Below are 13,355 nucleotides of genomic sequence, written 5' to 3'. Positions count from 1 at the left end.
AATGTTTTTTGCAGACTGATGAAGAAAGGAGGCAAGGTTTACCTGTTGTGATGCCAGTTTTTGACAGAAATACTTGCAGCATCCCCAAATCCCAATTATCATTCATTGATTACTTCATTATTGATATGTTTGATGCCTGGGATGGTAAGCAAAACTCTGCTGTTTCCTGATGTGAACAATTTGTGAACATTTGAAGCTGCTGTGATACAAAATTTCTTTTTTATGGCTCCTAAATAAAGGGAGAGAAAAGGGAAGATTCCTGCAGTTCAAGTAAGATTAATAACTCATTATTGCTTATAAGTATGGCTACAAGCAGTTCTCATGACTTGCCTATAATATACTAGATTCAGGCAATCTTTAACTTGCTTAACTTCTTAAACTTGCTTCTCTGTAAATAGAGAACAGAACACATTCTCTTTGATAGCTCTTTGAGCACAGTCATTTTGACCATGTTAATATTGGTTATTCTTCAAGGCAAATTTCTGCTGTCTGGAAACTGCTTGGGGGAGCAGCTGTTTCCTTCCAAGTGCTGCCTCCATGGTAAAAGTGGTCAGAAATGTGACTCCCCTGAATGCCAGATCATGACATGTGACTGAGGTTTGATGAGGCAGGATAATTACAACCATAATTAGCTATGCCCCTCCTGGAAAACTGTGTTCCTTTGCTGGGACTCACAATACCAGTATTAAGTAGATTTACAGAACAGTTCTCAGTGGCCCCAGTGCTACATAAGTGCTGAGAGCTTTACAGCCAAAACTATTGCAAGCCTCAGTATGACAGATTTAAGCTTTTCTACTTAATACAGTTGCCCAAACATTTCAAGTGATACTTAAGCAGACAGAATCTGTGACTGTTTCAGTTCTGCAGGCTCAATACTTTCTGCCCTTCCCTCCCTAGCATTTGCCGACCTGCCAAATCTGATGGAGCATCTGAATAATAACATTAAATACTGGAAAGGACTGGATGGAAGGAACCTGCGAGTCCTCCGACCACCACCAGAATAGCAGTTAGACCATGGTGTGTCATTCACTAGCCAGATGCATATTTATTCAAGCTCACTTTTATCTGTGTGAATTCAGATTTGTTTTGGTCTCTTCAGTATTACAGTAAAGCTAGCCCATGCACTTGGGGAACTTTCACATTCAAGAGAACAAGAGGTCAGCAGTTGACTTCCCAAAGTCCCATGTGTGGACTCGGATGAAATAAGCCCACCAAAATGGAATTACACTGGATTGCTGCAGTACTTGTACTGAAGAGGGTTTATTAAGAACATACTTCTGTGATACCTTCATACCAGCATGTGAAGCTGGAAGACCTTGAAGAGAATCCTCATAAAAAGGACATTCACTAGAAGTTTATCTATTAATAGAGACTCACAGCTTTTATGAGAAAGCTACATGCTTTTTATAAGCACTTCAGACAGCTATGTAGAACAATCAGACATTTAAAATGCAACTGTCTATGAAAGAATTTTTTGATCTATGAAAAATAGATGTACTGTATTTTTTCACATCACAGAAGGTGCAATCATTCACTTCTGAGCACTACTGAAAGTGAGTTCTCCTTAAGAAATTTAGTAGCAAATGTAAAAAATAACACAAGAATTTTTGAGGTTGATCGTTAGCATCTATGATTAAAATGTTATGTTTTATTTATTTTGTTAGATGTTCAATATTTTCTATGAATTTATAAATACTTAAAAGCCAAAGCCAACTTTAGATGCATTATAAATTTACATGATTCATACTCATTAATATACATTTAATTGATGTACAGACCTTTTATTTTCATAATGCAAATACAAAATACTATACAATGATACATTTTTATTGCACTGTAAGGATAGATGTGTATGTTTAAATATTGTCTGATTTATGTTAATTAAAATAAGTTTTATTAAAAAGGTCTCACTTGAGAATAGTAGAATAAACAAGAACTGTATACTGTCTGAGCACCAGAACTGCAGTAGTTCTCCCACAAACCAGTGAGGACCACCTGAACTTCTCTTGGCTACAAAAATAATAATGTGTTGGAACTCTTTGTTTTCTCCCATGACATTTTATGACTGAACTCCCTGTTAAAGTCTGCCTTATTTTATATAGTATTTCTACAAAGCATTCCACAGCATATATGAAGAGGTGATACTAAGCATCTAATGAATTTCAACATTTTATAGCCAATATATTTTCCTCTGCCGAAAAAGAAAAAGAACATAAAGCCACCAACACAAACCTTCAACTCAAGAAGTTTGTAAAGGCTGTGTACCTTCACAATTTGAATGAAACCTTCATAGCAACTACCAGAAAATAATAAAATGTATATTTTAAGAAGTGTCAAGTCCTACCCATTTCATTTGAAATGTATATGCACTTTGCAGTTTGCAGACTAACAAACACATGAAATTCTTTTAAAAATAACTACGATACTTTTTGTCTGGGGAAGGGAAAAGTTGAGGGGGTTGAATGGCATGAGGGTGATGAAAGGTGTAGCTGGCAAGCCCCTGTGTTTGTGGCCTGCCCTTGGCAAGCCCATCAGATCCTTGTGTACCCTTGGACAAGCCTCTTTGCAGCTCCACGCAGTGCCACGCTGTGTTCCACTGGAGGACTCAAGGAGTATCCTGTCAGCCTTCCCAGCCAACAGAAAGGCATCCAAAGGCACTGAAAGGGCTGCTGGCTGTCGTTCCTGCAGAGGAATTGACTCTAGAGACATTTTGAACCATTTCTGAAGAAGCAGAAGCTGGGGAGAGGTGGATGATGGAGCAGTTCAGGGACTGCAGTAGCAGCCTTAAGGTAAGAAAGGAAGAGGTGACCTCTCCAGGTGTTACCTGCTTCTGTTTCTCCTTCCTCTCCAAGCCAGTGAGACAGATGGGCTATCACCATTTGTTCCTGTTAGTGTCATGCCCTTCTGCCCTTGTGTGGTCTCTTTACCTACTCAAAATTCAGTTATATGCTATTGGGGCAGGGAATTCTCTTTTCGTAATTCCGTGTAGTTCATTGTTGTGTGCATGTTGCCTAAGCCAGGGGGCTCAGATCCTGTGAGGGGTGCCCAGACTGTGCCACTGTCTCACTGACAGCAGTAGGACAGAAGCTTCTCTGGTCAGTCTTCCAGAGTTCTACAATCAAAGCTGAAGGAGCAAATATATTTTCATTGAAGGCTCAATAAAACAAGTATCCTGTTTTCACAGGGAACTTGCAAGGAGAGGGAGAGTTGGCTGACAGTTTTCCTGGCAATATCACATTGTATTTCCCTACATTGCATCTATTGTAACCAGCTGTAATTTTCTACCTGGTAATAATCTCTTTTGTTCCTTGCAGGCTCCTGTGTCTCCATTAGGGGAAAACTGCATCACACCATCAGTGTCTCCTCTGCTTATCTGCTGCAATGAGGATGGGAGAGGAAGTGTGGGCATGAGCATGTGGGCCTGGAGACTTGTTTGAAGGTAAAAATCATGGAATAATTTAGACTGGAAAAGACCTTTAAGATTATGGAGTCCAACCATTCCTCCAGCACTGCCAAATCCACCACTAAACCATGTCCCCAAGTGCCACATCTACACATTGTTTTAAATCCCTTCAGGGATGGTGACTCCACCAGTGCCCTGGGCAGCCTGTTCCAGTGCTTGACAACCCTTGAATTATGAAAAATTTTCCTAATATCCAATCTAAACTTCCCCTGGTGCAACTTGAGGCCATTTCCTCTTGTCCTATCACTTGTTTCTTGGGAGGAGAGACTGATCCCCACCTGGCTACATTTGCAAACTGAGGGTGCACTTGATCCCCTCATGCAGTTCCTCAATAAAGATAATAAACTGCCCAGAAAAAAATATTTCTTCATAAGCATAGTCAATATTCTGGGTTATATTAATATGGTAAAAAGCAATTAATTTAATCTGCTATAAAAGTGCCTGATGCATCATCACTGAAAAGATGTGATCAATATGATTAATTCCCTGAAATTCACACTGCATCTTTATTTCCATTACTTGGACTGTAGAACTGTGCTAATTAACCCTCTCTGTAAGCCAGATTTATGTCCATATTGGCGTACAATAATTTCACTTAACATAAAACACTGATTTTCAGCCACTGCAGCTTTGTTCACTCTCCTGTCCATCTAAATTTACCAAGGTCAGATTATAATTAAAATCTGGAACCATGATGCCTGATCTTTACTTTCTTCCCACTGAGCTCCTCTGTCCAAGCCACACCTCTGAAGCCTTCTGTGCACTGTGAGGCTGTGCCTGTTCTGTGGGGATGATTCCATGAGCATGAAGGGCCTTGCTGTGGAGCACTGATAGCTCTGTGATATTCACTGATATTCACTGCTCCAGGATGCAGATGTCTTTCCTCCCATTGCACGTGCTTTAGCCATTCCAGATTCCCTTCCTTTATTCTCCAAGATTACACAGCAGCATCACATGCCCTGTGCTCTCAACCCTTTCCAGCTTTTTGAACTGTCACTCAGTGATGGAACTTCCTGGGGACAGAAATGGCTTTACTGATGGTCCTTCACCATGGAAGGGAGAGCACTGGAATAAACTGAGTGTGACTGAAGTGTTCCCAATTTCAGTTAGGCTGGCAGTCTTATGTAGTGTCTGCACTTTTCATTTGTTCTTGCTTTAATGCTAATACAAGAGTAAATTCCAATGTAGACATGATGAAGGAGAGGTCCTTTATGCACCTCCAGGGCTTTAGTAAAAAGCTTTGTGTTTTAGAACTTAATAAGGTTCAACAATTCAGCATTAAATGACAGAATGAATAGCTGTATTTTCCATGCTGCATATTTCCTATCAGGTAATCCTGCTTTTAAACCTGGGTATCACTGTAGATGCTTCCAAGTGAATCTGAATTATTATGATCTGGTAAAAAAAATATTGTCTTTTCAGCAAATTGTCCTAGGTGAATGTCTTTTTCCCTTGTACAAAATTTGGAGTAATGATTGCTTATTCTGACAAAAAGAGAAACCAGGTGGTATGCACAGCTACCTTATCACAAGTCTGAAGATGGTTTTCATCCTGCAGTTTACCCAATGGCTATATAAATAATTTGATATATAAATTTTATATCTCCTGAAATTGAATGAATGCCTTGTTTTTTGTTGCAGTGCCTTTTTGTCTGGGTGTTTCTGCTTGTCTCAGTAGAGAAATCATTGATAAAGCATTTTTTAAAATGTGTCTTGAACATGAAGGAATTGAGCAATGGCAAAGACATTCCTGCATAAAAGAGAAGAAAGGGTAATAGGTATCTAATAATCACCGGCTGGGTGCTGAGAAGCAGCACAGTAGTCAGTTGTGCCCTTCAGTGAGACCAGAAGGGTTTGAGTCATGACTCTGCAAGGAGTGCTTTGAAATGAAGTCTCAGAGCTATTCACAAGCTTCAAAACAAATAATCTCTCTGCTCATGTGTGACATCATGCCTCCAAGGTGCAGGGGTCCCAGGGGTGCTGTTAAATGATAGCAGGATGGAGTGCACTTTGTCCTGACATGATGTTTAGATGCAGAAAACAAGCTTTCAAATTGCTGCTATGTCCCTGTGCAGCCCTGTGCTGCTGGTTCAGAACAAAGGGGGTGTCCAGGTGTTTCAGCTGTTTTTTGCTGAAGCTTTGGCTCTGTGAACAAAGAGCTGTGGCTCAACTCCACTGAATGCTTTCTCTTGGTGCCTGCTTTGAATGTTACTTAGGAAGAGTGTCTCATGTTTTCCTTTTTTCCACTTGTTCAACATCTTTAAGACTCTCCTCCAACATTTCCCATGCAAACCTCAGTGGACTCAGCTCTGCAAACCCTGTGAAGCAATGGCAGTTGTCTCTTTAGCAAGCAAGGCAACTGAGTTAGGAAAGGCCAGGGAACCCAGAGCCACTAAGTAAAGTAGCTTTGAGGCTTCTAAATATCTTTGAAGTCCTGGATCTTCAAGCCCTGCCTGTGGTTTAACAGTGAGTGTTAGGCCAGTCTTTTGGTCTTCTCATGTTCCACTTTTCCCCTTTCTTCCAGCTTCTTTGCTTCCGTTTTTCTTTCATTTGCTAGGAGTCTTTGCTTTAACTTCCACTGGCTGAACATCTCCCTCAAACACACAGCCATAATGCTGGGACTAAAACCTGTCTTTCAAACTGACTCTTGCTGCTTACTACAGCTATTACCACAAGAGAATCTTTTTCTTTCTGGCTCAAAATTAGCCTGGAGAAATATCTTATAATGGCTGAAAGCCTTACATTGGTATGCACAGGCAGAAGGAGAATACAAACACAGTTAACTGAAATAGCTTGTGAGTACTGCAGTGCTGCTTGGGCAGTGGGAATATGTGTGCAAAGCTTTGGTACTGTACTCCCACATGCAAAGTGAAGTCAGGAGTGTTCCCAGGCACCTCTGCCTTTGAGGTTATGTTAGCAAGCACAAGCAGCTGGGGACACTTGTTGAAATTTCAATCTGCCTTTTCTCGGTTTGCTTGCTCCCCCCATCGAGTGGCAAGAGTCATTGCTAGAGCTGAAACTCATCTTCAGCCCGTGGTACTTAACAGAAATCACTTCATCCTTTTATTACAGAGGTAGTGAAACAGTGCACCAATGCATACAATTTTCAAAAGGAAGTGAGAAAGGTGATTCCTCCTTGAAACAAAAGGAGGAATTCAGCCAGTGCGTAATTATTCAAGTGAGAAGTTGGTCTTGTCTGTATTTAATATTCTAGAGTGGTATTTGATGTAAATCCTTCCCCAGAGTTCATTACATTAGCTCTTAGCTCAACCTGAGCATGCTGAATGCCAAGTTCAGCATGCAGCATGTTTTATCACCAAGGAGAATGACGTCAATCTGGTGATCCTGTAGCTCCCTAGCTCGGGGGAGGAGGTATGGCTTTGTCTTCAGCCTAAAGATAAAATGGAATATGTTTGATAAGATTTTCTTGGCATTTGCCGCATAAAATTTTACCTCCAGAAAGAACTGTCTCTTTTTGCCTTAAAAAAACCAAAAAACAACTCAAAAGTTAATTTGCTTGTAATATTATTCTACACAGAAAATGAAAATTCTCCTTTACAGATCCCTAAGCTTTACAAGCAGACCCACAGAGCCCTTTCACAGGTGGGTGAAAGGAGCTGCAGGGAAGCATTGGGGCTTGTGGGCATCCACCCCAAGGCAATCCCTGGCCTAGTCCTGGGGCTGCCTGCCTGCTGCTGAGGGCTCTGGTGAGAATCCCGCCAAAAAACGGGAAATGTAGAAAGCAGGTGCTTTCATAAAGGTTTGCCTCTGGTGTTTTTCACAGATACTGGTCAGAGCTCCTGAGATGGCAGAGCTTCGTCCTCCCACCGCACTGTGAGCCAGGCTCGGTGAGACTCGCGGAGAGCCGAATGCCATCGGCGGGCACGGAGTCACAGCGCTGTCCCCACGCCGGGCGGTGCGGCTGTTTCACACTGTGCTTACCAGGCACTGCGGCTGTTTGTTTCACACTGTGCTTACCAGGCAGTGCGGCTGTTTCACACTCTGTTACCAGGCAGTGCCGGCTGTTTGACACTGTGCTTACCAGGCACTGCGGCTGTTTCACACTCCGTTACCGGGCAGTGCGGCTGTTTCACTCCGTTACCAGGCGGTGCGGCTGTGCGGCTGTTTCACACTCTGTTACAGGGCTGTGCAGCTGTTTCACACTGTGCTAACCGGGCAGTGCAGCTGTTTCACACTCCGATACCGGGCGGCGTGGCTGTTTCACACTCTGCTGACTGTAAGTAATGCAGATTGCAAGGACACAGCGCGAACGGGAGCACTCAGGAGCAGGGGAGTCGTCCAGCCACCCCTCTGGGGCTGGGCTGGGAACGGTGGGTAACATCAGACATGGCTTTTGGGGTTAATGAGGGAGAAAGACTGCAATTGCTGGCATACAGACAGTTGTCAGGACATTGTGAGAGCAGAGTGAAGTGCTCTTCACCTGACAACCAAGCCCTAAAAGTAGCGGCCTCTCCCAGCCCCTCAAAATCCGCGCTGGCAGACTCAGTGCCGATGTGCTGTCCCCTGTTAGAACAGATCTCCGATAAGGCAAGGTCAGAAAGCACAAAGTTTTAGCTGCTCTATCATGCCAGGAACAAAAAAGAGCCAAACCACCAACCTACCATCCAACCAAAAACAACACAGAAACCCCAACAACAAAACAAACAACCCAAAGCCTTGTTTTAAAATAAGCTGTTCTAAATAAACAAGTGTTCTTTGAACACAGCAGAGTACATACGTAACAATGTTTGTTAAGTAAATATCAGTGACATGTTTAAGTCTGGCTCAGTAGGTATTAGCAAAGTGATATTTGTGTTGTTTTGTTGTAACAAGAGTCAATCGTGTTTGCAGAAGGTGGTCTGAAAAAAGGGACTTTGGATTTGGGGCTTGATTTCTTCCATCTGCCTACCAGTAGCCCCACTTTGGGACTTAAAAGTCCTTCCCAATGCATTGAATTTGGTGAAGTTATATTTACTTCCATTGGCTTAGCTCTGTTCATAATCTGCTTCATGGGTGTTACTTCTTACCCATGGATCCACTTCTTAGATTATTTTGTCTTTCTGAAGAAAATCTGTCCTAAGCCTGGTTGCAAATATATGGTCACATTACTATAGTGTGTACCTGAAATGCCACAGTTCTGTGGCTGAGCAAAGTTCAGACCTACTTCCACCTCTTCTGATCAGATGCATCCTGAGCTTAGATTTTCTTCTTGTGCTGCAAGCAGAGAGAGACAGAGAGCCCCACGCAGGCCTGCTCTCACTGCTGTGCCACTGTGCTGACCCAGTCATGAGATATTTGTAATGTGCAAAACCCTGCTCAGGGACTGAGACAGCACAGCCCAAAAGCCAATGGCTGCTTTTCCATTTGCAGCAAAACAAAAACAAAACCACAAAAAACACCACCAACAAAAAAACCCACCAAACAAACAAAACAAAACCATCAGTTTCTAATTTAAACAGCTGTTTATATAGGTGTTTACATGTTTGTCTATCCTTTGGCCTTTTGGTTGAACTCTTAAGAGCCAGATATGAACTCTTAAGGTTAGTGCACAGAGAAATGCAAAGCAAGAGAAGGTTGTAACAATGATGATGCTGAATTTTAAATTCTCCACCAGAAACAAAGACACTTTTTTCTGTTGGACAGGCTGTGAGGAAGTCAGACTGTTTCTTAATGTCCTTTCCTGTATGTCAATATAAGCCATCTCTTTGGGCGTGGTCAGAAATTTTCAGCTTAATAAATCCTCACTGTAAACTACATGCATCCATGTATGGGAGGCAAAATGTTTACTTCATCAAGCATTTTATTACACAGACCATGAAATACATCTGACTGTCACTGCACAGGCACAAGACATAGTTCTATTACAGCAGCCTGGCTGCAGCTTTCACCTCAGCACAGGGCCACAAGGCAGGAGAGGTGTTGGGGGGGCCCAGGCACCACCTGATGATTCATTTTCCAATATCAGAAAGGGAATGTTAAAGGGATTTTGTTTAGAGATTGACAGAAAACTTGAGTGTTCGACTGGCTACAAAATACCTCCAAGGCAGGGGAGTTCATATGCTACTTTGGGCCCCGTCCAGCGTGGATGAGGGCGCCGTGCAGGTGATTTGGGAGCTGTGGAACACCCACCTCAGGGGTGAGAAACCGCAGCTTTGTCCGGCCCCAATCCTGGAGACCCAGGAGCTGCTGAGAGCTGGTGGCTCTCCCTCAGTGTGGCCAGGGCTGTGCTAGCAGCGGGTGCCATTCTCGTGCTTCACTCTGCAGGATCAAGCACATGTTATGGGAAGGAATGGAGGTGGACAAGCACAGCGGGTGCTGCACGGGATGGTGGCTGCTGCAAGCAACAATTCAGCTGTGTGTGGATGGAGCCATCGCTGGGGAAGCCGCTCCATGGCCCAGCCCAGGGCAGGTAGGGCTCAGGTGGGTGCCGAGCGTGGTGAGCTCGTCTCGGTCCGTAATGTCTCGGGAAAAGGCTGCGTTAGTGAGGCCGGGGCTGCGGGAACAGAGCGCGCACTCCAGGGGGGAACTTCGAGCGGTCTCTCCCCGTCCGAGGCGCTGTCCCGGCACCGACAGGGAAGGGAAGAAGGAGAGGAAGGAAGGAAGTGAGGAAGGCAGGTAGGCAGCGCCCGCCCTCTCCCCGCCCTCTGTTAGGGCGCTCCGACCGAGCAGCGCCCGCTGCGGGAAATGGCGGCGCCACGAGGAGAGATGGGGGAGCTCATGGCAGCTGGGCCCCGGCCGCGCTCCTGCTCCTCCCGCGGCGGGCTGAGGTGCCCGGGTGCGGCCGGCCGGCCGGCAGCGGGAGAGCGGCGGAACTCGGGCACGGCCTCCCGGGCTCGCTCGCACACGGAAAGGCCCCGTGGCCATGCGGCCGGAGCGGCTCCCGTGCCATGGTGCCGAGGCCCGGGCTGCCCGCAGCTCTGTCCGTGAGCCCCGTGTCCCTTGCGGGAGCTGCCGCCGTGATGCCCGTCCCGCGGGGAGCCCCGGGCCGTGGCCGGCGCGGGGCCCGTGAAGAGGCGCTCCCGCCCGGGGCCCAGGTAAGCGCTGCCCGCCGGGCCCGCTGCCGCCCGGCACGGGCTGCTCGTGGTGGTGGTGGTGGTTTAGTGAGGTGGCCCGGGGCCCACTAGTGCAGCCTTTCTGGGGCTCTTCAAGCCATAGCTTGGTGTCTGGATTTTATCTAGCTTTTATTTAGCTGTGGGGTGAGCACCCTTTTGGCAGAGGGCGCAGCCCCTTACAGCCATTTTGTGAAGCAGTTTTCTCAGCAGTTTTACCTCACCTTTGCACGGTCCCTGGTTGCTTTGCTGTGTGCTGCTAATGAATGATATTGGGAAACAGAGGTGAACAGTAAAAAGATTCAACTGGGTTTGAAGATAGGAATAGGGAATTGCCTTCCTGGTTAGGCTCTGCTGTCTACTTTAGGAGGGTTCAGTGTGGTTTGAGGCTTTTCAGGAGTTTCTTGTGGAGATTCATCTGGAGGACTAAGAAAGTGGAGCCAGTGGCACTATATTGACTCCACTGATACTATCCTCCTAAATTAAATGGTGGGAGAACAGGGCCTGTCTGTGAGATAAAAGTCAGGACCTACTTGATCTACCCACAATGTTTTAATGGCAGTGAGAGAGAGCAGGTTAAAAGTCACGTGTTTCTGTAGTAAAAGGTTGGATGTGTTTGTTTTAAATGTATTCTAGCTATTGCATTGACTCTTGTATTTGTGCTTTTGACATGTGTCACCTGTTTAATTGCTCACAGGCCCTTTGTTCCCGGCTCCAGCACTGGGTGAGGAGGGACACTGGACATGCCGTGGATTATGGTAACTGGTTTAAAAACTGTTTCAGCCTCAGAAACCCGTGTGAGACCAGTGTGGCCTTCTGAAAGGGCTTCACGTGATGCCCTCCAGTGGCAACAACGTGAATTTGAAATCACTGGGAATTGGGGAAAGGGATCCTTCTGGCCTGAAGGGGTTTGGGCAGCCCTGGCAAAGTCCCCAGTTAACTGCTGGGGGAGGATGGTTGGGGGTGTCCTGTCCTTTGGCAGTTCCTGATGCTGCAAGTCCTGCAGGGATGCATGGATCACTGCTGCACATGAGGACTGCCTGTGGGCTTCAGCTGGCCAAAACCAGAACTTTAGGCATGAGCTTCTGTCCTTTGCAGAGGATGGATTTTACTGTGTGCCAGTAAATGCCCATAAGGAAAAGGAACAAGGAGGAAATAGACCAAACAGATACCAGGAAAAATGCAGCTTGCAGCACATAATGTTAGAGATAAAGACAACTCATTTTTAACTGACTATTGCCCTACCACATGGTGTAGTTCAGCCAGAGTTCCTGTATACAGGCCAGAGATAAGAAAAGGTTTTGCCTTATCTGAGATACCTTTCAATGCAGCGAAATAGATCTCAGATCACCACAGTTGTCCAAGGTGAGTGCTATACTCAGAGTTCAAATAAACTGAATACACCTGGTGAATAAACTGAATACAGAGACATGCAGGTATAAACTTAGAGCTTAGTAGACCTTTGTAGAGGAAGTGGTGGCCTCCCTGTAAAGGATTTATATAGAGATTGTTGAGAGCAACAGCTGGTTCTAAGAAACACACATTGTTAAGTTTTCTTTGCTGTATAAATATTTAAGTGATGGGGTTTGGATTCCGAAGAGAGGAAAAGCTTGGGCTAGTGCTGACAGGTGAAGCTTTTATTAAAGAGAAACATACAACCTCATTTCCCTTACTGTTTTTAACCTAGAAGCCAATTATTGCATATTTTTTCTTTCTTTCTTTCAGATAGTTCTGTCACTGCCTTAGCAGTCCTGTGCCATGCCTGGTGCTGACCATGGGGCCATTCTCCTGAGCAGAGTGCTCTGTACTCAGCCACTGGCAGCACAACAACGGAGCTGTTTGGTACCTGTGGAGTCCCACTGCAGGGGTGTCTGAGCACCTTGCATTTGGCTCAGAAAATCTGCCCTTGCACAGTCCACTGAGAGGGTTGTGAAGTCCTGGGGACCTGCCAGTTCAGTTCACCAACTGGAAAGTATTTGCCAGGTTACAGCTATGGTTTAAACACTTGAGGTGAAAGCTGGTGGTGGGTAGTGGAATCATGGGTTCACCAGCAGCCTTTGTGCATTAGAGGCTCTGTTGGGAGGTTCAGATGTCCTGATACCTCTGCTCTGATACCTGTGTGTTACACTCTTTCAGGTATCTAAGAGTGGGGCTCTCAGTTTTTGGCTGATGGGGTAAAACATGTTCCAGTGGGTAGAAGTTGCACCCAGAGTCAAGGAGTACATTTTTAAACAAAGAATGGTGCTATCTCACCACTTCCATCCCCTGCACAGGAGCTGTACCCTAGAGCTGCTGTTCCCACAGCCATGGCAGCATCAGCAGGGCACACATGGCCACGAGCTGCTCTGCTCACTGGCACACCAAGCAACTGAAAGTCTCTGGCCTGCTTACAGCAGGTCTGACAAAGTGACTGTAACAACCTTTTCTGCCCTGAAAATACCTTTATTCCTGGTAGGTTAAGAAAGGATGCTGTGCTGGTATAGCTCAGTGTTGCTAAACCCATCTTCTGAGGCTTTTGAAACAGATACCCAAGAGCAGCTGGTACTAATCACTGCTGTAGTGACATACTCAGCTCCTGTTTTCATGGTTTCTAAAGGCCTGTTTTGGTAAGACTTTTTTTAAGCTATTTGAGAAAGAACAGACAAGCTTTTGATACACAGTTCTATGTAAAATCTCTTTAGTTTGGCCAACAGTATTTATTTGTAGGGACCCTGCTTATTGTAGAGGCCACTGCTTGTTCCTGGTGATTCCCTAGAATGGAAACTTGAACCAATGATTTTTGTAATGAATGTGCAATAAATCTGTGGAAAAGCTTCTCTGTTAATGACTCTTGATTGAGTTCAG

General features: G+C 45.1%; 1 protein-coding gene and 1 non-coding gene across 11 annotated transcripts in view; both read left to right on the top strand.

Annotated features, from left to right (window-relative positions):
- Nucleotides 1-13,324, top strand: part of PDE8A (phosphodiesterase 8A) — a 126,201-nt gene extending 112,877 nt beyond the window's left edge. For 6 of the 10 annotated variants that reach the window (XM_077185593.1, XM_077185595.1, XM_077185592.1 and 3 more), the window contains 6 exons: nt 15-144; nt 898-2,789; nt 3,315-3,439; nt 7,247-9,871; nt 11,209-11,269; nt 12,237-13,324. In XM_077185593.1, the coding sequence (XP_077041708.1) occupies nt 15-144; nt 898-1,004 (237 nt within the window). In that variant the 3' untranslated portion in view covers nt 1,005-2,789; nt 3,315-3,439; nt 7,247-9,871; nt 11,209-11,269; nt 12,237-13,324. Of the gene's footprint in view, nt 1-14; nt 145-897; nt 2,790-3,184; nt 3,227-3,314; nt 3,440-7,246; nt 9,883-11,208; nt 11,270-12,236 lie in introns of all 10 variants that reach the window. The other 4 variants (XM_077185589.1, XM_077185588.1, XM_077185590.1 and 1 more) reach the window with 4 other exon arrangements.
- Nucleotides 10,930-11,061, top strand: LOC129126527 (small Cajal body-specific RNA 15). Its single transcript, XR_008535084.1, has one exon.
- Nucleotides 13,325-13,355: the final 31 nt, after the last annotated feature.

The sequence above is a fragment of the Agelaius phoeniceus genome, chromosome 13 (assembly GCF_051311805.1).
Source record: "Agelaius phoeniceus isolate bAgePho1 chromosome 13, bAgePho1.hap1, whole genome shotgun sequence".
Lineage (NCBI taxonomy): Eukaryota > Metazoa > Chordata > Aves > Passeriformes > Icteridae > Agelaius > Agelaius phoeniceus.
This window is presented reverse-complemented; position numbering and strand designations above follow the sequence as displayed.